The sequence below is a fragment of the Lygodium microphyllum genome, chromosome 30, assembly GCF_053477565.2.
Source record: "Lygodium microphyllum isolate KBCC chromosome 30, Lygodium_microphyllum_v1.1.10, whole genome shotgun sequence".
In the NCBI taxonomy this organism is placed as follows: Eukaryota; Viridiplantae; Streptophyta; class Polypodiopsida; order Schizaeales; family Lygodiaceae; genus Lygodium; species Lygodium microphyllum.
In genome coordinates this window covers 12,228,514-12,252,197 of record NC_141164.1, presented here as the reverse complement: position 1 = coordinate 12,252,197, position 23,684 = coordinate 12,228,514, and the positions used below count along the sequence as shown (strand labels likewise).

The 23,684-nt window shown below is 46.9% G+C and overlaps 1 protein-coding gene across 1 annotated transcript in view; it reads right to left on the bottom strand.

Moving 5' to 3' along the window:
* The window catches only part of LOC148009557 (alpha,alpha-trehalose-phosphate synthase [UDP-forming] 1-like), a 199,563-nt gene that overhangs the window by 8,400 nt on the left and 167,479 nt on the right, over positions 1–23,684 (bottom strand). Inside the window, exons 11-13 of the mRNA XM_087673029.1 lie at positions 20,460–20,577; positions 20,182–20,361; positions 18,981–19,103 (exon numbers count right to left, since the gene is read on the bottom strand). Coding sequence (XP_087529155.1) covers positions 18,981–19,103; positions 20,182–20,361; positions 20,460–20,577 — 421 coding nt within the window. The remainder of the gene's footprint in view (positions 1–18,980; positions 19,104–20,181; positions 20,362–20,459; positions 20,578–23,684) is intronic.

Here is a 23,684-nt window from a genome sequence, read left to right as displayed (position 1 = left end):
ACAGAGGGCAGCAAGATGAGGGGATAGCTGCCCTTTTGTAGAGGAGGATTCGGGTGGTGGACCTTCAGGGGAAGTCATGGCAACTGGACCCCTATGTTTTCTGGAAGGAGCTCAAGGAGTGGCGCCTTTGGATCTGGGAGGGTAGACCACTTGATGAGCTAGAGTGGGATCCACGAGAGTGGCTATGGCCGGCTACTACGGTTGCCAAGAAGCCACCCAGGTTTCTAGAGTACACTGCCAGGATTGGTAGATACGTACTGATGTAGGAGGATATGGATTAGGCACCGTCACGTAGCAGACACTAGGCGGAGCAAAGCATGACAGACTTTCTGGTGCCGCCTATGGGATAGCTGGAGGCCGAGGAGGGTGTCGTATTTCTAATGGCTAGTGTCACATGGAGGCTTGGCGGTGGGAAGTTGGCTTGCCCAGATGCAGAAGGGAAGTTGTAAGCACTACACACAGCAGCCTCTGGAAACCCCAAAGCATTGCCTTTGGTCATGTGAGGAGGTGCAGCTCGTGTGGAGAGGAGCATGCCACATCCTTTGCCGTATAGTACCCAGCCTTGGATGTATCTCATGGGGAGCTTTCTACTGGCACGCAAGCAGCCAGGGCCATCACCTTCTGTATGAGGGCGAGATGCACGACACGATATTCATTATGGAGGTAGGGTCGTGTGTAGTGGTCGGTTTGGAGGCTCTACCCATCCGCTAGGTACTAGAGCCCATAGTAGACCGCTTGGAGGTATGAGAGATCATAGAGAGTCTTATTGGATGGCATATTTGTTAGGCACGGTGTCAGGAGGCTTTTGGTAGAGAGAGACCTTCAGTACAGGCAACCTTAGTAGAGCTTTGGACCTCCATCATCCACTCCCTCCGTGGCCGATGAGATCGGGTGCACGGCGAGTCTAGGGCTCAACAAGAGCTCCATTGTCATTTCATGCGTACTTAGGGCAGCCAGGACCTATTTTTTGTGATGCAGGCCGGCAACCCTAGATGGCGATACACCCCCCCTCCATGGCTTCTTGCCCCCACCCTCCCCAAACTGCCTTGAGAGGCTCGTATACATGATGTATTGGTGACTTTGCATCAGCTCCAGCTAGTCTGTTGAGCATGAGCACTCCATTGTAATCGGTTCTTTTGAGTAATATAATCAACCACATTTTACTAGAAAAAAAAAGCCTTAAACCTTAGGGTTGCTAATGTCTGTTCACACCCGAAAGATGTTAAACACGATAAGTGCCTAAACTATGTAACATAGGCACATTAAATAAAAGAGAATAAAGCTAGGAAGAAAAACCTCTCGTAAAAGGAGAGTAAAAAGTGCCCCAATATCCTACCGAGGATCACCGATACTCCTATATGAGTGTAGGCATGAGTCAAACCAAACAAACCCCCTTGGAGTGAAGAGTGATCAATATACAAGGATCATCCACCCACCAAAGGAGATCAAATTTAAAGCATTGTGGAATGCTTCAAATTTGTCACGAGAAATAGCTTTGGTAAAAATGTCTGCCACATTACTGGTGGTAGGACAGTAGACAGGGCTGATATCTCTTACATGTAGCCTCTCTTTGACAAAGTGATAGTGGATCACTATGTGTTTCATAAATGCATGAAACACTAGGTTCTGTACCTCTGCAATGACACTCTTGACTATCAGTAAACAAAGAAGTGGGCTCCGTGACAAATACATCTAAATCAGCCAACAAACGTCTCAGCCATACACATTCAACTGTGATAGTGAAAGTAGCCTTGTGTTTAGCTTCACATGAGAATGCGGCAACAGGGGATTGTTTCTTGCTAAGCCAAGAGATGCAAGATGAGCCAAGAAAGAAACAATTACACCTAGATTGTTTCTTCTTTATGCCTGGCACAAATAATGCATCTTGCAAATGGAGGAGAGCAATCAATGGTTGTCACCACAATCTTCCCAATACCTCGAATAGGGTATCATGCATTGTTAGCACACTACACAAACTTGCCAACACAAGCTGCAATAACGAAGGAAAACAAATCCCTGCAGGATGTAATATGCCTAGAAGCACCATTGTCAAAGAACCAAGTACCCGCATCCTCAATAGAGCTACATGCTCTATTAGCCCCAGAAGAGTCATAACTGCAAGTGTAGAAACAATAGTCACGGTCTCCAACAAAAGACGCGGATTAAGTAGCAATAGAGAGTGCATAAAAAACAAACATTCCTAACTCCTTGGCTACGCACTTCTTGCATTCTGAATGTAGTGACCTGGCTTCTTGTAATAGTGGCACTTACCCTTCTTGGCTTGCGTGTCCCCCTGTTTCTTGCTACTCAATGAAATATTTGACGTCCCAGAAGTCTATGGAGCATTTTTAGCTTGTCTGCCCTTGCCCTTCTGCCTTGCATTAAAAGCCTACTCAAAGGCTATAACATCCACCCCACAGTTCTTTCTTGTTTGCTTTTTCTCTAAGAGCAAACTAATCAATTGAAGGAAAGTAAGTGGCTGCGGAGAAATTCTCATGGTGAGAGTCAAGGCCATATGAAGGGTCAAATACGAGGGCAGCAATGAATTCAAAGTAGTAGAGATCAACTGCGCATCCGAATAATACTCATCTACATTCATAAGCCGCTCATGCAAGTCTTGAATTTTATTGAGATGATCCTGCATAGACATTTGTTTGAGTATCAACCAAACTTCTCATGAAGAAGCTGTAGACCATACATGCAGGATGATAGACCACTGAAGTGCCAATGTAATTAGCAACAATGCTTGAGCATCCCGTGTGTCCCAAGCCTTTTGTGCTAATGATCTCTAGGGAAGTGGCTATGTTGGAGTGGGCTGAGTAGGCTAAGTGGGCCTTTGTCCACATCCTCCTGGAGGAAATGTGACAAGAGCCACAACTCCAGGCAGAACTTCTTCACCACTAACATAATCCCAAAGATTCTTTGCAATCAACACATTTTTCATTATAAAAGACCATAGAGAATAGTTGTTGCCATCCAACCTATCCTCCTTGGACACATGTGAATACATCACCTTGTCCCTGATTGGCCATGGTAAACGTCACTGATCAAAGAGCACAAGAGCAATACTTCAAGCTGGACCCAACCTGAAAATCTGAGAATTTCCAGAAATTACAAGCACCCTGCTGTAATTAGCAAATCTGATCACACTTTGACAAAAAACTGTCTGGTGTACACGCTGTCCAATGCACAATCAGTGCTCAACAGCACAAAAAATGCAAAAGCCCCAAAATTTGTTGTCCCAAAATGCACAAATTCAGTCTATTACAGACTGTCACTAATGTACATTTGCCAATGTTTGAGCTGACATCAAAAGCCCCAAATTTCTGACCCAAAATTCACAAAATCTCTACAATAAATGTGTCCCAGACACGTGCAGGAACAGAGATTGTTTGCCCGGGCAAAAGCCCCCTTCTAGAAGATCAAATTTGAATAAAAAATTAATAAACTTTCTTTTACCTCTAATTTTTGCTGAACAGGATGCAACTGGCTAAGCTGGCGGCTCTGGCAATGCATGCAACTGGAGGTGGAGCAAGCCAGGGAACTGGGCACTCTGGTAGTGCACCTGTTAAACAATGGGCGGGCGCAATCAGATTGGTGACAGCATCTGGCTGTAGGACCAGGGGCTGGAGGAGGCAGCGCATAGGACTGGAGCACAGGAGGACAGGGAAGGTGCGCAGGGAGGTTGCGCCACACAAGTAGGCAATGGGGCTGGCGAGCAACATCAAGACTGGGCTGACGAAGGCTAGGCGGACATGCAGGAGGTGAAGGTTGGCGGCACCTGGCTACAGGCGTAGGTCACAGAGGCAACGGGCCTGCCTGGTGGTGACAGTAGCACCTGGCGGCTGCTGGTGGCAGTTGATCTGGTGCTACAGGTGGCGGACCTGCTGCTGCAGACGATCAAGCTGTCGGTGGGACTGAAGATAGCTGGTGGCGATGGAGCTGCTGACACAGTAGGTGGCAGCTCAACTGATGGTGGCCATGAGCTCAGCTGAGCTAAAGGCCAGCTCTAATACCAAATGTGAGAGGTGAGAGGATGCACAGATATTGAAGCTCAGTTGAGAGTACCGTTGATAGTGAAGAGAGAGTGTGAGAGTGAAGACACGATTCCCAATGCAATAATCAAAGATTGTAATGTGCAAGTACAAAGTGCAACCCTTAAACCTTAGGGTTGCTAATATGTGTTCACACCCGAAAGGTGTAAAACATGATAAGTACCCAAATTGTGTAACATAGGCACATAAAATAAAAAAGAATAAAGTTGGGGAGGAAAAACATCTCGTACAGAGAGTAAAAAGAGCCCTAATGTCCTACTGAGGATCACCAACACTCCTTTGTGAGCATAGGCATGAGTCAAACCCAACACCCCCTGTGGTGATGTAGGAGCAAGACAATAGTTAATCAGCTTTTCCAAGTTCAACTAGTTGTACTGAGCTAAATGGACCAACTAGTTTGTTAGTCTTGGGAGGTGCAATAGGAGTTAGCCTTATTGTGGCCATGAGGACCTAATCAACATGAGTGTTGGATGCACATGCATACCCTGACTAGCATGGCTTTTGTACTTTGTACTAGTGGATCTCCTCAATCTCATGTGTAGTGGTATAACATCCCTCATAGGGGTAGGACTCCCTATCCTCTTCCTCTATTAGGTGGTATGTGGCAGCATTTCAAAGGTTTGGCAAAAAGGATATGAGACGAGTTTATGAACTTGAATTAGTTATAACCCTTTTTTTAAAGATAGGATGCAAGACATGTTTACGAACATGAACTAGTTATAATAGAAAGAACTAGATCTTCTCTTCCTTGTAAGGAATCCACACTAAAGCCATGAGATAGCCATAATTTGGTTGGTGTAAAATACAAATTAGGGAGTTGTTCAGGAATGCAAATGTTTGTTTCAATGGTCCTCAAGGCTGACCCTGGCCTTGAACAAGGCCACAAAAACTAGAATGGAGCACAGTCTATTCAAGCAGTACCAATGCACTAGATAGATTGTGCTTTGGAAGACACAGAAAAGGAGCCTTAAAAGATGGATAGCTTGCAGATGTACACAGCATCCTTCAGAATCAATTGTTTGTGGAATCTAATGAAGGGAATTGCTCTCTAAGGATAGCCCTTCAAGCATGCAAATGTCATCCTGGGCATTGCATGGCTCCATAACTATCTTGTAGAGATTGCTAATTATGAGCACCCTATCACTATAGAAGAAAAGTATGTCACACTTGCATTTCTGCAGGGAAGCCTGTGTACACTTCAGATTCATCTCACAATACCATTACTCTAATCTTGCAAATGGTTGAGCTTCACCCAAGTGGCTTTGGATAGATTTTGGTACCACATGACATGGCACCTTGAGTTTGCCCATTGTTGATAGCCCAAGGGCATAATGTTGACTTAGGAGCTGTTCAACTCATTATCAAGGGTTTCCAAGGCCTTTATCAAAGTCTGTTTATTGCTGTAGCAATAAGGATTCTTGTGGCCAGTTGTAGTAGGCAACAGACAATGATATTATTAATCATTGTCTATTGCTGTAGCAATAAGTATCCTTGCGGTCAGTTGCAGTAGGCACAGCCCGCCCCCTTTAAATTAAACACTGCCATCATGGGTGACAAAGATTTCATGAACAAGATCAAGAAGGCACGGTTGTCCACTGGTCAAGAAGGCAAGCTGCCAATGGAAAAGTTGAGTGCTAGCATCTTTGCAATGACCCGGAAATTCCAGAGTCTTGGCAGATCATAAGCTATCCGTGGGAGAGAACTTTCGTCTAGTGCTGCTAAATGTAGAGATTCTGTTCTTTATGCTCTTAGGCTCAATCCTTCTGATGAAATTTTCCGCAGCCTCAGGTCCTTGAGATTATTTGGAGCACATGGAGAGAAGCCAAGTAAATAATCCGAAAATCTAGCTAAGGGGGAAATGAGAGATCTATGGTGCTGCCCCAAATGACTTCTACTTCAGAGCAATCAAAATAAAGAAGCAAAAAGAAGCCATCATAAAGATAAGGCAAGAGGATGGCACAATGCTCACTGAGACACACACATTGCTGCAGCCTTCAAATCCCCCCTCTCATCCATTGTGGGTGCCAAAGAAAAGTGTCAAAAGAATACCATCAAGGGCTGGCAGCATTCATCAATGGATATCTTTGCCTCATCTGGAGTGCAACTACGGCGGCCCTTTTCCAAGGAGGAACTAGGCTTTGCATTGGTGAAAATAAAGCCAAGAAGATCTAGCTAAGAAATTTCTGCAGCATAAGGAAACCACTATCTCTAGTAGGAGGCCTTAAAGGACCAACAAGGTAGAGGTAGAAACTACTAGGGCATGGTTGGGGAGGAGTAGGAGGCATGGGAGGTCTTCCTACTGGCAGTAGGAGCTCGCGACGCTTGGAGAGACCCGGCTTTCCACAGGAGGGAAAGGCCGTTGGACTTCTCGTGGGGATACAAGTGGCTAGGCGGAGGAGCAATTGGACAGGTTTTACGCGGGAGAGTGGGGATGCTCTCGCGGAGGCCAAATAGGGTAGTTGGCTGGCACCACTCTGTTCCGGTCCTCTTGACACTTGATCCCCGAGTATCTTCCCTAGGTACATGATCCTGTCGGATCCCTGACTCGATCTACACGAGAGAGGAGGTGAAGAGACAGATTGAGCAGATTTGGACTAGGGAATGGAGCAGGAGGGACAAGTTCGTAGAGGAGGTTGTAGAGGTCCTAGCCAAGTCCAGCAGTATTTGCCAGGAGGCAGCCCTAAAGGCCAAGCAACAGTGCTGGGAGGAGGAGAGCGCACTCCGGTGGGACCTAGCAGCCACGCAGAGATTATTACATGAGACACTAGGGGATCCCATCCTCCACGCTTAGGAGGTGCGCTCGCGAGAAGCCATTGCCGGCCTAGAGGACAGGCGCTCGAAGTTCTCATTCCGTACCTCAACAACCTTCTAGGCACACAAGAGGGACACGATGTGTAGGGAGTTCTTTCAGGCGCACCAACCCCGCACCTTAGGAGAGCAAATACACAGCCTTCGGGATCAGTATGGGAGGATTCACTCTAGCCCAAACAAGGCAATGGAGATTGCCACCGATTACTACAGATGCCTTTTCTAGCAAGAGACAGCCTTAGCCAAAGGACAACGTTGCAGACAGCAGGTCTAGGATCACATCCCATCCCTCGTCACAGAGGAGATGGGACACTCTCTCCTAGCCCCCTTCACAGAGAAGGAATTAGAGGAGGCTTTCCACACACAAGACGGGCAGAAATGCTCAAGAGAGGATGCCCTCTCTAAGGCCTTCTTCACCACCTTCTGGGAGGTAGTGAAGGACCCTTTACTCCTTGCTTTCCAGGAGATTTTCAGCTCGGGTCTGATGCCAGGGAGTTTATCGGCACATCTTATCAGTCTCCTCCCCAAAGGGGGAGATCCGTTGGAGCTATCCCAGTGGAGACCAATCACCCTGTTGCCAGTTGCCTGTAAGGCACTGGCAAAGATGTTGGTAGGCGACTCTGCCCCATGCTTGCAGACATCATCAATGACACACACAGGCTCTGTCCAGGATAGGAGCATCCTACACAATGTCTTTACCTTCTTTTAGGCAACAGAGTGGGCCCAACACAGTGGTCAGAAATTGGATGTACTACTCCTGGATTTCAAGAAAGCCTATGACAGGGTGGACTAGGACTTCTTGGAGGGCACACCATGGAGAGGTTGGGCTTCCCCCAGGCATGGATCCATGGGGTCTCTGCACTCTACAGATCGGCTACCGGCAGGGTTCTCATAGGAGGCAAAAAAGGGGAGGAGTTTCGGCTAGAGAGATCGGTACAACAAGGCTATCCACTGGCTCTGTACCTGTTCCTACTCTTTGCAGAGGCGATGTCCCACTTCCTCAGATCACATGTGAGTGGGTTATGCGGCCTCTGACTTCTAGTGAGAGAGGAGACGGAGCAGCTAGACTCAGAGTATGCAAATGATACAGCATTTTACATAGAGGACGATGAGTTGATGCTAGAGAGAGTGAGACTATCTCTCGAGGTGTTCTGTATTGCAGCAAGAGCGAAAATCAACTAGTGGAAGTCAATTGGTTTCCTTAGAGACCCGGACTCTAGTACAAAGTGGGGCGTCAACTTGGGATTTAGTGCAGAGGGCAAACCATCCACTACCTAGGGTTCTTGGTGGGACTCGACATCACCCCCGCCCAACAGTTTCTCCCAGTCCTTGACTCTATTCGGAGGAAGCTCACCTATTGGAGTACTGCTCGCCTCTCCCTAGCAAGCCGAGCCTTGGTGGTCAACCAAGTCCTCCTAGCGACAGCTTGGTACATCGCCTCATGTTGGTGCTTCTCCTCGTCCTGTGTTGCTCAACTTCGCCGCCTAGTGCGGAATTTCCTATGGGCCGGGTCGGATGGTTCTAGGGACTCTCAGGCCAAGGTGGCATGGGCGACCATCATCTAGCATTGGTCAGAGGGAGGGCTTGGGATCATTGATCCAAAGTATCAGAGTATGGCCCTTTTGGGCAAGCTTGTAGTCCGCGGTCTCACACCAAGAGGGCAGACCTGGAAGGTCCTACTGTAGGAGGGTCTCCAGGAGTGCAAACCGAGGCTCGGCAGGGATTGGAGACCGTCCTTGAGATGGATCTTCACAACGGCCCAAATCATGCCCCTCTCATCCCCCTTCCTACGTAGCTTACTTCGTGTGTGGCAAGGCCTCTGTAAGGTCCTAAATCAGAGCCCCCTAGGTTTCCAGGAGGAGATAGACCGTCAGCCGGTGATCTGGAACTCCCAAGTCAGAGATTACGAGGGGTTATAGATCAGCAAGCGCCCCCACATCCAGTGGGCTGTTTGGGAGGCCGGCCCAGCCCGCACCATCAAGACTTGGCGAGAGGTGTACATGCAAAAGGATGGAGAATGTAAACGCTGCACACAGCAACTTCTAGAACTCCAAAGCACTGCCTCTGTTCCTGTGAGGCGGCGCAGCTAGTGTGGAGAGGAGCATGCCGCATCCTCCGCCGCATAGCACCCAACCTTGGATGTATCTCATGGGGAGCTTTCTACTAGCAGGCATTCAACTAGGGTCGTCAGTCGTCGTCACCTGTATGAGGCTGGGATGTAGGACACGATCTTCCTTACTGAGGCTGGGTCGTGTGCAGTAGCTGGCTTGGAGGCTCTACCCATCCAACAAGTACTAGAGCCCACAGCAAACTGCTCTGAGGTATGGGAGATTGTAGGGAGCCTCACTGGATGGCATATCTAGAGGGCGCGATATCAGGAGGTTTTTGGAGGAGAGAGACTTTCGGTACAGGCGACTTTGGTAGAGCTATGGACCTCCATCATCCACTCCCTTCGTGGCCAATGGGACCAGGTGCAAGGGGAGTCGAGCATGGAACAGTATTCCCGTACTCAAGCTGAATACAAACATTTAGGTGTATTGCATTAATTCCTAATTTTAGTCTCCATTACCAGCCCCAAAAAGGCTTTATTTGTATATTGGCACTTATTTCACACAATAGGACAAATGTTCCGAAATCCCCTATAAATAGGGCATGTTGTGGCATTCTTCCGTCACCCCAATCATTCTCCACATTTAGCCAGTCTCCATCTTGTCCAACCATTGTTCCTCTTCTTCCTCCAACATTTGGGGATGCTAGCTACTAGAGCTGCTGCTGCTGCTGCTGCTGCTGCCACTTCTGCCCACACCTAAAGTTGTCTAGAGTTGTCACCTGATCAGGTCCCCCAGGTCAGCTGGCTGCTGCTGAGCCTGCCACTCAGTCAGACTCTGCTGCCCACCTGCGTTTTCTGATCCCACATCTGCACAACCTACCTTTTCTTCCCAATCTGGCCACCCAGCAGTCGTCATCAAGGAGCTGCCACCATCATTCTCAGCCCCTGAGCTTTGCCGCATCTGGCCTTCATTAGCAGACATCTGTGCTTTCATCTCCTGGAGGGATGCCCAGCAGTCTCCTAGTTGTAACCACTCATTCGGAGAGGTTCTCTCTCCTCCAGTTGGCTGCCCGGCAGTTCTCTTGACAGCAGCCATCAAACAGGAGAGATTTAGCATTAGTTTAATCACCAACTGCCCCTAAGCCTTTACTGCTGTCCAACATCATCTGGTGTCTTCTCCAACATTCCCCTGCCCAAAAGATTGTGTTTCGCTCCCTCAACAGAACATCCTCACCCACAAGGGCTGCTTCCTAATTAGTCAAGAGAGTGCAGTCATCTCCAAGTTGTGATCAGCATCATCAACTCAACTCTACTCACCTCAGTACCGGTCCTAGAGGCAAAACCCTGATGCTCGCTCTTTGTGTTAACATTATGCATGATTCATTATTTCATTCATTCTCTGTATTTCTAAGTTCTGTGTCACAGTGTTTGTGCACACACTCTATGTTAAACCCTGCCTTTTCTTTATATTGCCCACTTGGGGTGGTAGTCACAACAAAGTAGAAGATTGATTGGTTGTACTAAAAGATTGAGAAGATAGTAAATGGGAGCACAAGCAAAACTGCATCCGTCACTAAGAAGCTTATAGTAACTAAGTTCATTTGATGGCCTCACTGGTTTATCTAGCCATCACCTATGTTTTCTCCCAAGCCTGATGGGCAAAAATAGAGCGGCTTCTCCACTACATATGGCCAAAGGGAGAATCTCTGAAGGGTGGCACTCCATTTCATGGGGAACTGAAAGAAGGATGGAAGGCTGGGTATTGATAAGCCTAAGAAGAAAATGGATAGGCATGTCCTCTCCTCATGAAGAGGATGGAAAAACCCCAAAGATGGACCATAGGCATCAAAGGTTGATTCAAGGCCTGCCAACCATCATAAAGGTTGATAGCAATTTCAATTGGGAGGATGCACTGTTATGCAAGTCATTGTCTCTCGAAATCAAGTTACCAAGCGTTGGCATCAAACATAGTGAAAGCCTGGAAAGACTTCTTAGCGGAGAATATCAAAAGAGGAGATTCCTCCCTACATGCCAGCATATGGTCTTTTTGGCAACAAATATCGCCCCCTCAACCTGCCTGGACTCAGAAACCCCAAATTATGCCTTGACTAAGCAAGAAAGATATGAGAGTCTGGAAGGATGTTGTGAAGCAATCTGCAGAAAAGCTTAAGCATAAGCCAGCCTGGGCCATGAGAAGGGACTGGACTACGAGGAGTTGCAAGAGCTAAGAGCCATACTCTCCACTGGCCCACTTCAAATCAAGAGTTTGATGATTACATACGGAAATTCACAGGTGCAGCAAAGAAAGGAGAGGCTGGAACCACATGAAGAAGGATAATGGAGATAGCAGAATCTTCCTTAAAGTCAGAGGAATATGGAAGTAGAGATGCCCTTTGAGTAAAGTAGGTACTTTGAAAGAAGATTTCGATCAACGTGGGCCACTTCCCAAACCCATGGACGGAACTTCTTTCTCTGGAAAATAATCACCAAAAGTCTCCCCACGACAGACAAGTTGAGCAGGGCTCTCAGTGTACTGTCCACTTGCTATGCAAAAGAAACAAAGAAGATGTGGAGCACATCCTTTGGAAATGTCAGGAAGTGAACATTCTATTGGTGTTCAGAGCAAGGCTAGATGCTTAAATTCCAATGAAATTTGTCCTTTTGGGGAAGGGCCAGATCTCCATGAGGACTCCCTCCAGAAATGTAAAACAATAAGAGCTGTGGTCACCAAACACGTATGGATGTTCAGGAATCTTAAAGCTTTTGGAAGGATGGAAAGCTCCTGAACATTCGGGTAGACGTTTTGTCAATGCCAGACATGGTAATAATTGCACTTAAAGGAGCCAAGAAATGCACTTCAGCCCATAAGGTCTTTTGCTCTACCCTGGCAGAATAAACTCGGGTGACAACAAACCCCCTACCCCCCCACAAACACACACACCCATGCACCCACCCACCTTTTTTTCTTTTGAGGGCAGTCCCTTCAGAGTGATCATCACAATGTTGTAAATGTCTCTTATTTTCTTAATTAGTACAAAGCTCATACTATTGTTAAGAAAACATTTGTCAAACTATATATCAAGGTACTATGGCCCTTCTTTCAAGGCCAATATCTCTCACTGATCATATTCAATAGGTGTTCTTCCAAAAGTCAATTTTCCCAAAGTCAGATTGCCTATGTTTCTTCTTCAACCCGGCCAAATATCCAACTAGTTATCCAGTTCTGTATATAGTCACTACAGCTAGTGGTCCAATTCTGTAATATTGCCCATTTATAGGCGCCCAAACATTGTACCTCCTGCATTCTCATTACCAACGTTTTGGCCCGACAAGCTAGCTAGGGTTCTTCCTGCCACTGTCTTCATCAATTGAATTTCTCCTTTGGTATCCACTCCTCCCAAGTCCCATCTCTGTTTTGATCACCGCATACGAGCATGATGCCATTCCTTGCCATTCAGCTTCTCAAAAAGCAATCGTGTGCTTTTATGGGTACATTCCAATCTGCAATTGGGTCTCTCACATTGGCTGGTAAAGCTGCAGTTAGTGCTTCCTCAGCCTCTCTGGGTGTCTATTCATGCAAGCAAACAACTGCATTTTTGCAGATTTCAGACCTGTCCCTGTTCATGGAAGCAGTTTCTAGCCTGACCCAAGTGTCTAACCACCACTCCAGCCCATTTGAGGTCAGTCTAAGGCAGAAGACCGCTGCACCAATGGAGTCCTGTTCATTAGAAACATCAAGCTAACTAACAAAACTTTGAAATTTGGAAGAGATCCGTCAAATCTATTGTCAATATGCATTCAAATTGGGAGATGCTTGAAGGCAAGACTCTGATCCCCAAAAAGGTTGATCATGAAGGCATTTCTAAGGACATTGTTGCTGATCCAGAAACTTTGGCTTCCCTTATTTCACTTATCTTGGAGAAGGTATTTGCTTCAGAAGATATTTGCAAGAAATATATGTTGGAATGGAAAATCTTCCCCAGTACTATTTAGAAAAATGACTCGTCAAGTTTAAGCTGGTGCAGAGGCTCCTTGACTTGATGAGTTAGCTTCACAAGCCTGGTAAGACCTTGGATGACAATGATTATGACTTGTACAGTTTGCAAAAGCTTCTAAAATATTTTGATGCTTTCAACACCACAGTCGACGCTCAAAACAAGTTGAATAAATCTTCTATGTTTAGATCATGCTTCAAAAGGAGATGGTTGCTTCCACCTTTTGTGTGTTCTAGGGGTCGTGGTCAGGAACATGACTAGGAGCATCAGACAGGTGGTCATGGTGAAAACGGCAACCACCACCACCAGTGCAGAGAAGGACCACTTATTGTGATCGGATTCCCTTCAGCCCATTTAGTGGCCAAGAGATATGTTCAGCAGGAGGGTGTCAACTACATAGGGACCTTTGCTCCTACAGCCCACATGCAACCCAAGGGATTTGTACTACTAGATGTAAGCAGCATGCGTCATTGAAAAATTGACGAATCGGCTCTGCCGTCGCGTCGCCTGTTACCCCTGCATCCCGACTACTCCCTCACGATCGTTACCTGCGCTGGCGCCCCCTCCTTCCCCACCTGAGCCTTGGCCTTGCCTTGCCCGTCGCCCCGCCAGTCTTCCGCTCTGCCCCGCCCTGCCCGTCGCCCCTCCTATCTGTCGGCCCGCCCTGCCCTGCCCGTCGCCCCTGCCCTGCACGTCGCCCCACCCTGCCCCGCCCCGCCCCGCCCTATCCCTCGCCCCGCCTTGGCCATCATCTTGCCCATCGGTAGGAGTGGAGGCGTATGCACCTCTATTGGTCCAAGTTTTACCGCTTGTGTTCGAGACCACGGGACGATAGTGGCAGGGAGGGTGCTATGGATCAGATTGGATATTGGGGACTTGTGCCTTGGAGTCCTTAGTATCTATGCCCCTATGGAGGTTAGGGCACACAGCAGGTTCTGGGTAGAGATCGCGGAAGGACTCCCAGAGGTGGACTCCTAGATTGTTGGAGAAGACTTCAACAACCTGGAGGCTTTGGAGGACCAGCAGGGCAGAGGGAGCAACTACAGGGCATGGCTGGGGAGGAGCAGGAGGCATGGGAGGTGTTTCTACTGGCAGTAGGAGCACGCGATGCCTGGAGAGGCCCTTCCTTCCATAGGAGGGAGAGGTCGCTAGACTTCTCTTGGGGATACAAGCGGCTAGGTGGAGTCTTGTTGGAGCAGTTGGACAGGTTTTATGTGGGAGAGTGGGGAGGCTCTTGGGGAGGCCAGATTGGGCAGTTGGCCAACACCACGTTGTACAATCATTGCCTAGTTCTCCTGACACTAGAATCCCCATCATCTACCCTAGACTCACGATCTTGTCAGATCCCTGACTCGATCTTCAGGACGGAGGAGGTGACGAGGCAGATAGAGCAGATTTGGACCAGAGAGTGGGGGAGGAGGGGCCAGATCGCAAAGGAGGTCGCAAAGGCCCTAGCTGAGTCGAGCAGATTCTGCCAAGAGGCAGCCATACACGCCAAGTAGCAGAGCTGGGAAGAGGAGAGAGCACTTCGGCGGGACCTTCCAGCCACCCAGAGATTATTACAAGTGGCACCAGAGGATCCCACTCTCCACGCACAGGAGGTGCGTGCGTGAGCAGCCATTGCTGGCCTAGAGAACAGGCGCTCTGAGTTCTCTTTCCGCACCTCAATAACTTTCTGGGCGCGGAAGGGGGACACGATGTGCAGGGAGTTTTTTCAGGTGCACCAACCTCCCACCTCTGGAGATCAGATATGCAACCTCCGAGATCAGTATGGGAAGACCCGTTCTAGCCCAGACGAGGTGATGGAGATTGCTACCGACTACTATAGTCGCCTCTTCCAGCAGGCAACAGCCTCAGCTAGAGGACAGCGATGTAGGCAGCAAGTCTGGGATAGTATCCCGTCCCTTGTCACAAAGGAGATGGGACGCTCCCTCCTAGCCCCCTCCACAAAGAAGGAATTAGAGGAGGCTTTCCATGCACAGGACGGGCAGAAATGCCCGGGAGAGGATGGCCTCTCTAAGGCTTTCTTCGCTACCTTCTGGGAAGTGGTAAAGGACCCCCTACCATTGGCCTTTCAGGAGATTTTCACTTCAGGACAGATGGCAAGGAGTCTATCGGCAAGCCTTATCAGTCTTCTCCCCAAAGGGGGAGACCGGTTGGAGCTTTCCCAGTGGAGACCGATCACCTTACTATCAATGGCCTATAAGGCACTGGCAAAGATGATTGGTAGGTGACTACGCCCCTTGCTTCCAGACATCATCCATGACACACAGACAGGCTTTGTCTAGGATAGGAGTATCTTGGACAATGTATTCACCTTCTTTGAGGCGACAGAGTGGGGTCAATACAGTGGGCAGAGATTGGCCGTACTACTCTTGGATTTTGAGAAAGCCTATGACACGGTGGACTGGGATTTCCTAGAGGGCACCATGGTAAGGTTGGGTTTCCCCCACGCTTGGATTTCCTGGGTCTCCGCACTTTACAGGTCGGGCACCAACACGGTTCTCATAGGAGGGAGGCGAGGGGAGAAGTTTCGGCTGGAGAGATCGGTCTGACAGGGCTGCCCCCTGGCCCCATACCTGTTCCTTCTCTTTGCAGAGGTGATGTCTCACTTCCTCAGGTCACCTGTGAGCGGTTTATGTGGCCTCTAACTTCCAGTAAAAGAGGAGACCGAGCTGTTAGACTCAGAGTATGCAGATGACACAGTGCTCTACATAGAGGACGACGAATTAATGCTCGAGAGAGTGAGGTTGGCTCTTGAGGTGTTATGTACTGCAGCGGGAGCAAAAATCAATTGGCAAAAGTCGGTTGGTTTCCTCACAGACCCGGACTCTAGCACGAAGTGGGGCATCCACCTAGGATTTAGATGGGTGAGCAAAGGACAAACCGTCCGATACCTAGGGTTCTAGGTGGGACTCAGCATCACTCCCGCCCAGTAGTTTCTTCCAGTCCTCGATTCTATTCTGAGGAAGCTGACCTACTGGAGCACGGCTCGCCTCTCACTAGTCGGTTGAGCCCTGGTTGTTAACTAGGTCCTCTTAGCGACGGCCTGGCACATCACCTCGTGTTGGTGCTTCTCCTCCTCCTACGTAATACAACTTCGCAGCCTAGTGCGGAATTTCCTTTGGTCCGGGTCAGACGGCTCCAGGGATTCCAGGGCCAAGGTGGCGTAGGCGACCATTATACGACATCGGTCAGAGGGAGGGCTTGGGATCATAGACCTAGAGTATCAGAGTATGGCCCTTCTGGGCAAGCTAGTTGTCCGCGACCTCACAACAGGAGGGCAAACCTAGAAGGTCCTATTGCGGGAGGGTCTTCAGGACTGTAGACCCAGGCTTGGCAGTGAGTGGAGGCTATCCTTGAGATGGATCTTCACGACAGCCCAGATCACCCCCCCCCCCCCCAAATCACCCTTCCTACACAGCTTGCTCCGTGTGTGGCAGGGCCTCCGTAAGGCCCTTATCCAGAGCCCCCCACGCTGCCAAGAGAAGATAGACCGTCAGCCGGTGATTTGGAACCCCCAGGCCAGGGACCGAGAAGAGGCACAGATCGGCGAGGGCCCCCACATCCAGTGGGCTGGTTGGGAGGCTGGCCCGGCTCATACAATCAAGACATGGCAGGAGGTGTACAGGATGGCGGATGAGGAGGTGCTGAAGCAAGCATCAGGCTGCCAGCGAGGAGTGGAGCTGAGGAGAAGGGAGATAGACGCATCGATACCTCACGAGTGGCTTGCTCCCCCGATCCGAGAGCTGATAGAGCCCAGGGAGGTATGGGCTGCTAGGTTTTCACTAGCAGGCATCCCCTTACAGGTGGCAGGAAGAGTAGGTGGTGCTCCACCTGGGACCTTTTCCACAGTGCAAGAGGGGAGGCGTCTGGCTCTTGACAGAGGGCAGTAGGACGAGGGGATAGCTGTCCTTTCATGGAAGAGGATCCGGGTGGTTGGCCTTCAGGGGAAGATATGGAAGTCGGACCCTTTGGCCTTTTGGTAGGAGCTTAGGGAGTGGCGCCTCTGGATTTGGGAAGGAAGGCCACTTGATGAGCTGGAGTGGGATCTGGGAGAGTGGCTTTGGCCAGCCACTGCGGTCGCCAAGAAGCCACCGAGGTTCCTAGAGTACACTACCAGGATTGGCAGACACGTACTGATGCAGAATATGGATTGGGCACCATCACGTAGCAGGCACTGGGCGGAGCACATCATCACGGAGCCGTTCTGATGGACCTTCTAGCACTGCCTATGGAATAGCTAGAGGCTAAGGAGGGTGTCATACTTTTTATGGTTGGTGGCACATGGAGGCTTGGCGCAATGGGAAGTTGGCTTGCCCAAATGCAAAAGGAGAAAGTTTGTAAGTGCTGCACACAACAGTCGATGGAAACCCCAAAGCACTGCCTTTGGTCGTGTGAGGCAGCACAGCTCATGTGGAGAGGAGTATGCCGCATCCTGCGCAACATAGCACCCAGCCTTGGATGTATCTCTTGGGGTGCTTTCTGTTGGTAGGCGGTCAGCCACGGCTGTCACCTTCTGTATGAGGCCGAGATGCAGGACACGATATTCATGATCGAGCTAGGGTCGTACGCAGTGGTGGGTTTAGAGGCTCTACCCATCCGCCAGGTACTAGAGCCCACAACAGACTGCTCTTTGGTATGGGAAGTCATAGGGAGTTTTACTGGTTGGCATATCTGGAAGGCGCAGTGTCAAGTGGCTTTCGGCAGAGAGAGACCTTTAGTACAGGTGACCCTAGCAGAGCTCTGGACCTCCATCATCCACTCCCTTCGAGGCCGATGGGATCAAGTGCAGGGCGAGTCCAGGGCTCGTCAGGAGCTCCGTGGTCATTTCGTGCGCACTTGGGGTGGCCAAGACCTGTTCTTCGTGATGCAGGCAAGCAGCCCCAGATGGCGATACACCCCTCCCCCATGGCTTCTTGCCCCTATCCCCCCCAAACCGCCTTGAGAGGCTTGTATATATCATATCTGTGACTTTCACCAGCTCCAGTTTGGTCTGTTGAGCATGAGCACTTCTTTGTATTCAGGGTTTTTCTGAAGTAATATAATTAGCCACACTTTATTTGCAAAAAAAAAAAAAAAAAAAGCAGCATGTCTACTGCTTTTGAAAGGTCCTTTATGACTAAAGAAAGACACTCAAGCTTTAGAGTGGGCAAGAGCTACACCTCCATTTTCCCTGTGCAGACATAGGATAGCTTGCAAACCAGATGAATAACAGAGATTGGTGGCATAGGGGCCCTCCTACGTGAGCCTACCAAGGAGCGGGCAAATGCCTGGGACTTACATAGGCACACCATGTGAACATAGGTTTCCAACCAAGTGATGCGCCCAGTAAGACTTGAACCAACCACCTCTCGCTTATGAGCCCAAATGTTAACCACTAGTCCTAAACTTAGCTCACTGGTGGTCCTGAGAATTATTGCTGCTTTAAATGGAAATTGTACATCCATAACACATGCAATCCATACACATTACACAAATAGAATAGAAATAGAGATTCCTCTTGTAAACACAAGTATCCATAAGAAAGGACCAGTATTCTACCAATAAAGTATGCTGGCTAGAAAGAAAAGAAACATCGAATCCAGACTCTCACATATGTACCCCAGCATGCCTGGCTAGAAAGAAAAGTAACATTGAATCCAGGCTCTTAGATTTAAGAAGCAACTAACAATTGAATTCGTAAGATATCTAGCAAGGGTATTGTGCCCCATTGAGCAAAATTCTTTACAGCACACAAAAAATTGAAAAAACTGTGCTTGTAGTGAATAACATTGAAATCTATAAAGAGCTTAGTCACTGAATAATTTAATCTTCTGGGTCCCAAAATAAGTATTACTGCAATTTGAGTCCAGGTATAATGAAGAGTGAATGCCTTGTTGGAGATCTTCTTGTCTTGAGTTGGACCATGGTAAATTTGTACTCAGAAGTTTAATGCAAACAACAGCTATTTTGCAAAAAGAATTGCCACCATATCAACAAAACAATTCCGTTCTTCTACAGGAAAAAACTCTTGTCCAATTCCCAGATTGATGAATTCGAGTTGCTATTTGCAGAAAGAGGATGGCAAACCTGCACACTATCCATCCAATCCATGTTTAGGTGTTCTGGCATAGTGGTTTTCCAATCACTGCGCGTGTGTCGAAGAAACATTCCATTTTCTGCAGCTAGCCACAAATCAAATTTCCCAAATGCCTGCATTCAAACTATGTATCATTCTCTGAAAAGGGTTTCAAACCATAGTATCTAAATAGCTGTACCTATGTAAAGAGTTAAAGGAACTCAAGGATACAGCAATTGAATTAACTTCAGCATCAGTTCTATGTCATACATTAAATGTGAGAAAGTCATTCTTTCCAACTGAAAACCAGTTCTGGGGCAAAAGGTTAAGCAATCATGGAAATAGCCCAGAGTCTCTTGTGCATTACACACAACCCACTTATTTGTACTACTATTTGTGACAAATGGCAACCTCAGCATAGGTGAAAACTAGCTAGTAAGTTTCTAAGAACATACTAAGACTGCAGGCATCAAGAAAGAATCTGAGGATTCTTAAGGGTTCCTGCAAGAAAGATCAAGCCCTATCCTACTTCCATAGTGAACCAGCTTGGTGCATTACCTTAAAAGTTAGCAATGCTGGTGTTTTAGCATTGCAACATCCTTATCATACGATGTTTCAAAAGAGGTTATCTGAAGATGTAGAAGTTGTCACATATATAGCTAGTCAAAACCCTGCTGTCCTTACAGCTCCATTTAGAGCATCTTGAAAGTTATCTCTGAAGCATTTGTTAGTCTTTCCATTAAAAATATACAGCAGTCACAGAAACATTGCAGCTGTGTACATAACACAGCTCTGGTCTTATAACGCTCATAATCTACTTGTAATACACTGTCATGACCAGAACATGCTTTCCACATCATTGGAGCTGTGCGCAAAAGTGTGATTCAGCTTGCATTGTGTAAAAAGGTATAATAATTGGAGTGTGGGGTAAAACCTTGCCTAATTACCAACAAGACTATATAAGAAAAAAGGATAGATAGACCTGTAAGAATATGTTTTCTTGTCATCTTGAAAACCAAGTAATGAAGCACAATCCAGACCTCTACGTCCCAATACACAACAAAAATGCCCAACAATAAAATAAAAACACAAAAGAAGATCTTTAGTTGGTGGAAAACGTGCAAATTTGTAATCTTCTTATCGTTCTGGGTGTATGGAATATAAAAGTCAGCACCATGCACAGCAAAGGGAGTCCTACCAAGTTCTGTTTACCTCATCAAGAACACTTCTTTCACTGCCACTCAAGATCACTATGGTTGTCTTTGGATCCTTGCAAAGAATAGAAAAAACATCTGGTAAAAGTGGATGAAGCCTTAATTTCATTTCCCGTATCTGCTCAGGTCCTCGCCTTCCAGGTCCATCCAGCTGTGCTGTCATAGTTGCATTGAATCCCTTCAATGAAGCATAATAATCAGTAGAATTACCAGATATAAATGCTTGGAGCAAAGTAAGAATGTAGGCTTACGATTAAATTTTACTCAAGATCTAACCAAAATCAGCAATCGGTTTTTTGCTTGTTGATATTTTGCTACAGCTTCATTTACAGAAAGGATAGAGGGAATGTGCGACGTTCGTTGCTCTGAGTCCGCACTGGTCTCTTTCAGCTCACTGCAGTGCAAATGTCAGCAGTCAGCTGGAAAATCTCCCACGAGTATGATGCATTCCACAGAATATTATTTATACCATATAACACTAAGAACATGCACTGCTGACAACACAACAATGCAAGTTCATTTGAACAGCACACTGCATTTCAAGCTACTCTTTCCATAAGAATCAGTACATCTGTCTGGGCTTGAGTCACAGCAAATAGCACATATCTCAAAGCATAAGGTTCCCCTCTTCCAGCTGCTCTAGTCACCAGTGAAGTTAGCACAATAAGACAATGTTAGAGAGAGCATGATAATAAGGTTGGAGATGGTATAGTGGCAGAGTTTGAGATGGCACAAATATGATGGTGCCTAGGATCATCTGAGGCCCCTCATATCCATCATATCACAAGTCAAGGTTTAATGTAGCCTCAATGCTGTAAACTCTTCAGTGAAGAACCCCCCTCCTTTAACCCCATGACCTTTAAATCAACAGGTTCCTCCTTCCTTATCACTGCACCATCTCATCCATGTCATTGAGGTCAGTTGTTTCATTGGCAGGACACCTCATAGAAGGATTTTTAATCTTCTCGACCATCTAGAGATCTGATCTATTGCAAGCTGAGTAGAAAAGCATACAGCACTCTAACTTCACAATGTTCTTGGAGTCAATCTGTTGCCAGTCTTCCATACTACATCAAATGAAATCTTTGATGCACACCATGCTGAAAAAAACATTCTTCCAAAAGAGTCCTCTACATGCATGAACTTGCAACCATGATCCCCATGAAACTGTACAGTCGCCTGAGTAGTTGACTAGCAGCATTCCTCATAACACACAATCTGCATCTGGTTTAAGGCTCATTGTGATTTGCACCCGTTACACTTGAACTTCAAATGAAAAAGTATTCGAAGGAGTGTAAATATGCTTCCAAAATCAAGGACAGCCAGCACCACAAACCACATAGGAACTTCAGACTTGGATGCGTTCAATATGTGCTAGATGGTCACACTCACCTCTCGTAGCCTCCCAATTTTGCATTGCATTCAATTTTGAATGGCATGAATTCATTAGTTTTGACAGTATATGTACTTGGGATTTGTACACATTGACAAAGAACACTAATCATGTTTTCAACCCTTATATCTCTAGCACCATGAATGTAAACATGGTACCATTATGGATGCCTTGTAAGATGAGAATCTGATAGAAAAAACGATTTCGGTTTTTGAATTCTAAACATAGAGTATTGTCGTTTTGAAAAGTGGACTACATAAGGCGTGTATTATGATTTTGAAAGGTGAACTATTGAAGAGTATATCTACCCTTTTGCAATATGCAAAATCCTTTGGCCTTCTCTGAAAGTGAGAAGGGGAATAAACACCCTCCCCCTTCTCATAAATTGGGAGAAGAGGAATCATAAGCCTTCTATCCCTCCTCCCTACCTTGGATTTGAGACCTTAAAGGATTGAAATTGAGAAGGAATGGTCATTTTATCGGCACAAGATAAATTGTCTCTCACATGCGCTTTTGAGAAATGTCATCATCGTGTGCTTATGTTTAGGATATACAGCATAAATGCTTGAACAAAGACTCCCTTTCATCGAATATCGAGAGATAAAACTAAAATTTAATCTTGCAAGAAACTTCTATTAAACGGTACTTTACTAACTTGATTCTACTCTTTCACATGGTGCCACATGTCACATGTTGACCTTGTCTTGCTTGCCAATACTAATGTTCTAGCAAATGTGCTCCATTTTTGGACACCAGCAAATCGATGCAGTTTGCTATCGTGCTAATATCTGTTCTGAATTTATCTCTGTGATTTTGATGCCGAGTTTCTACTTTGATCAACTCACACAGCCAAGTGGTCTCTCTCTAAGCATCTTATTTGCTTTTCTTCTCCATTTTATCCCGTAGATCCGAAAGATTCTGCGTTTAATATACATGCATGCGACCAAGAAATCCAAGAAATGCCTACATGCAAGGAGTCCTTCCATAACATGAAACAAATGTACTGAGTCAAAGCATTCAATGTAATAGTAGTCCAAGGCAGCAGTGGCAAGAAATATGTGAGCATTGGCAACATAATTGTCTGAGCAACTTTGAGGCGAACATGGAAGGGCCAAGCCTGTGACTTCCAATACGGAAACTTAGCCGCGAGTTTCTGTGAAATCCACTGAAGTAGTTGCTTCGGCCAAACATCAACACCCAACGGGTAACCAAGGTGCCTGACAATGGAACAACGGGGAACAACCATTCCCTGCCAGTTGAGTGACTGTAAATCTAACTCCATGCAACTGAGAATGGCTGATTTCAAAGCATTGATATGAAGTCCAGAAGCATGACCAAAAAGAGTTCAAACATCCAATGCTTTGCGAAGATTATCCTTGTCCGCACGCAAAATCATAAAGCTATCATCAGCCAAGGATTGACTAATGAAGTGCTGTCCAAAAGAAATAGATAATCCTGCCAACAGAGTAAAAGTTGGCATATGAGATAACATCGAAAGAACCGGATGAGTCGCAAGAGCAAAAAAGAGAGGACTCAAAGGGCAACCCTGTCTCATAGAGCGTGCAAGGACAAATGGCTTGATAACACCACCATTCAGCGTAACTCACGAAGAAGCCTCAACACTAATGGTGTAGATCAAACGAGACATCCGAGTACCAAAGCCCATAGTAGACATAAGTTCTGCAATGAAAGACCAGTTTAAATAATCAAAAGCCTTTTCCAGGTCCAATTGAATCAATACCACCTCCTGATTGGAGTGCCTTGCATAGTCAATAGCCATTTGCACATTTAAGACATTATGCAGAATGTTTTGGCCCTTAATGAAACCATATTGAAGAGGATGCACAATGGCAAGAAGATGCTTATGGAGCCGATTCGCCATCACTTTGGAAAAGATTTTATACATAGAACCCATCAAAGAAATTGGTCGCCAATGTTTCAGCATAGACGGCAACGGACCTTTTGGAAGCAATTTGATAAGTCCTTTTGGAAGCAATTTGATAAGCCCTTCTTTCCATGAGGAAGGCATGAACCCCGTTTCCCAAACCTGCTGAAACATAGCCGTCAATGGTTTCAGTAGTTGGGTAGCAAAAGCCTCAAAGAATTCA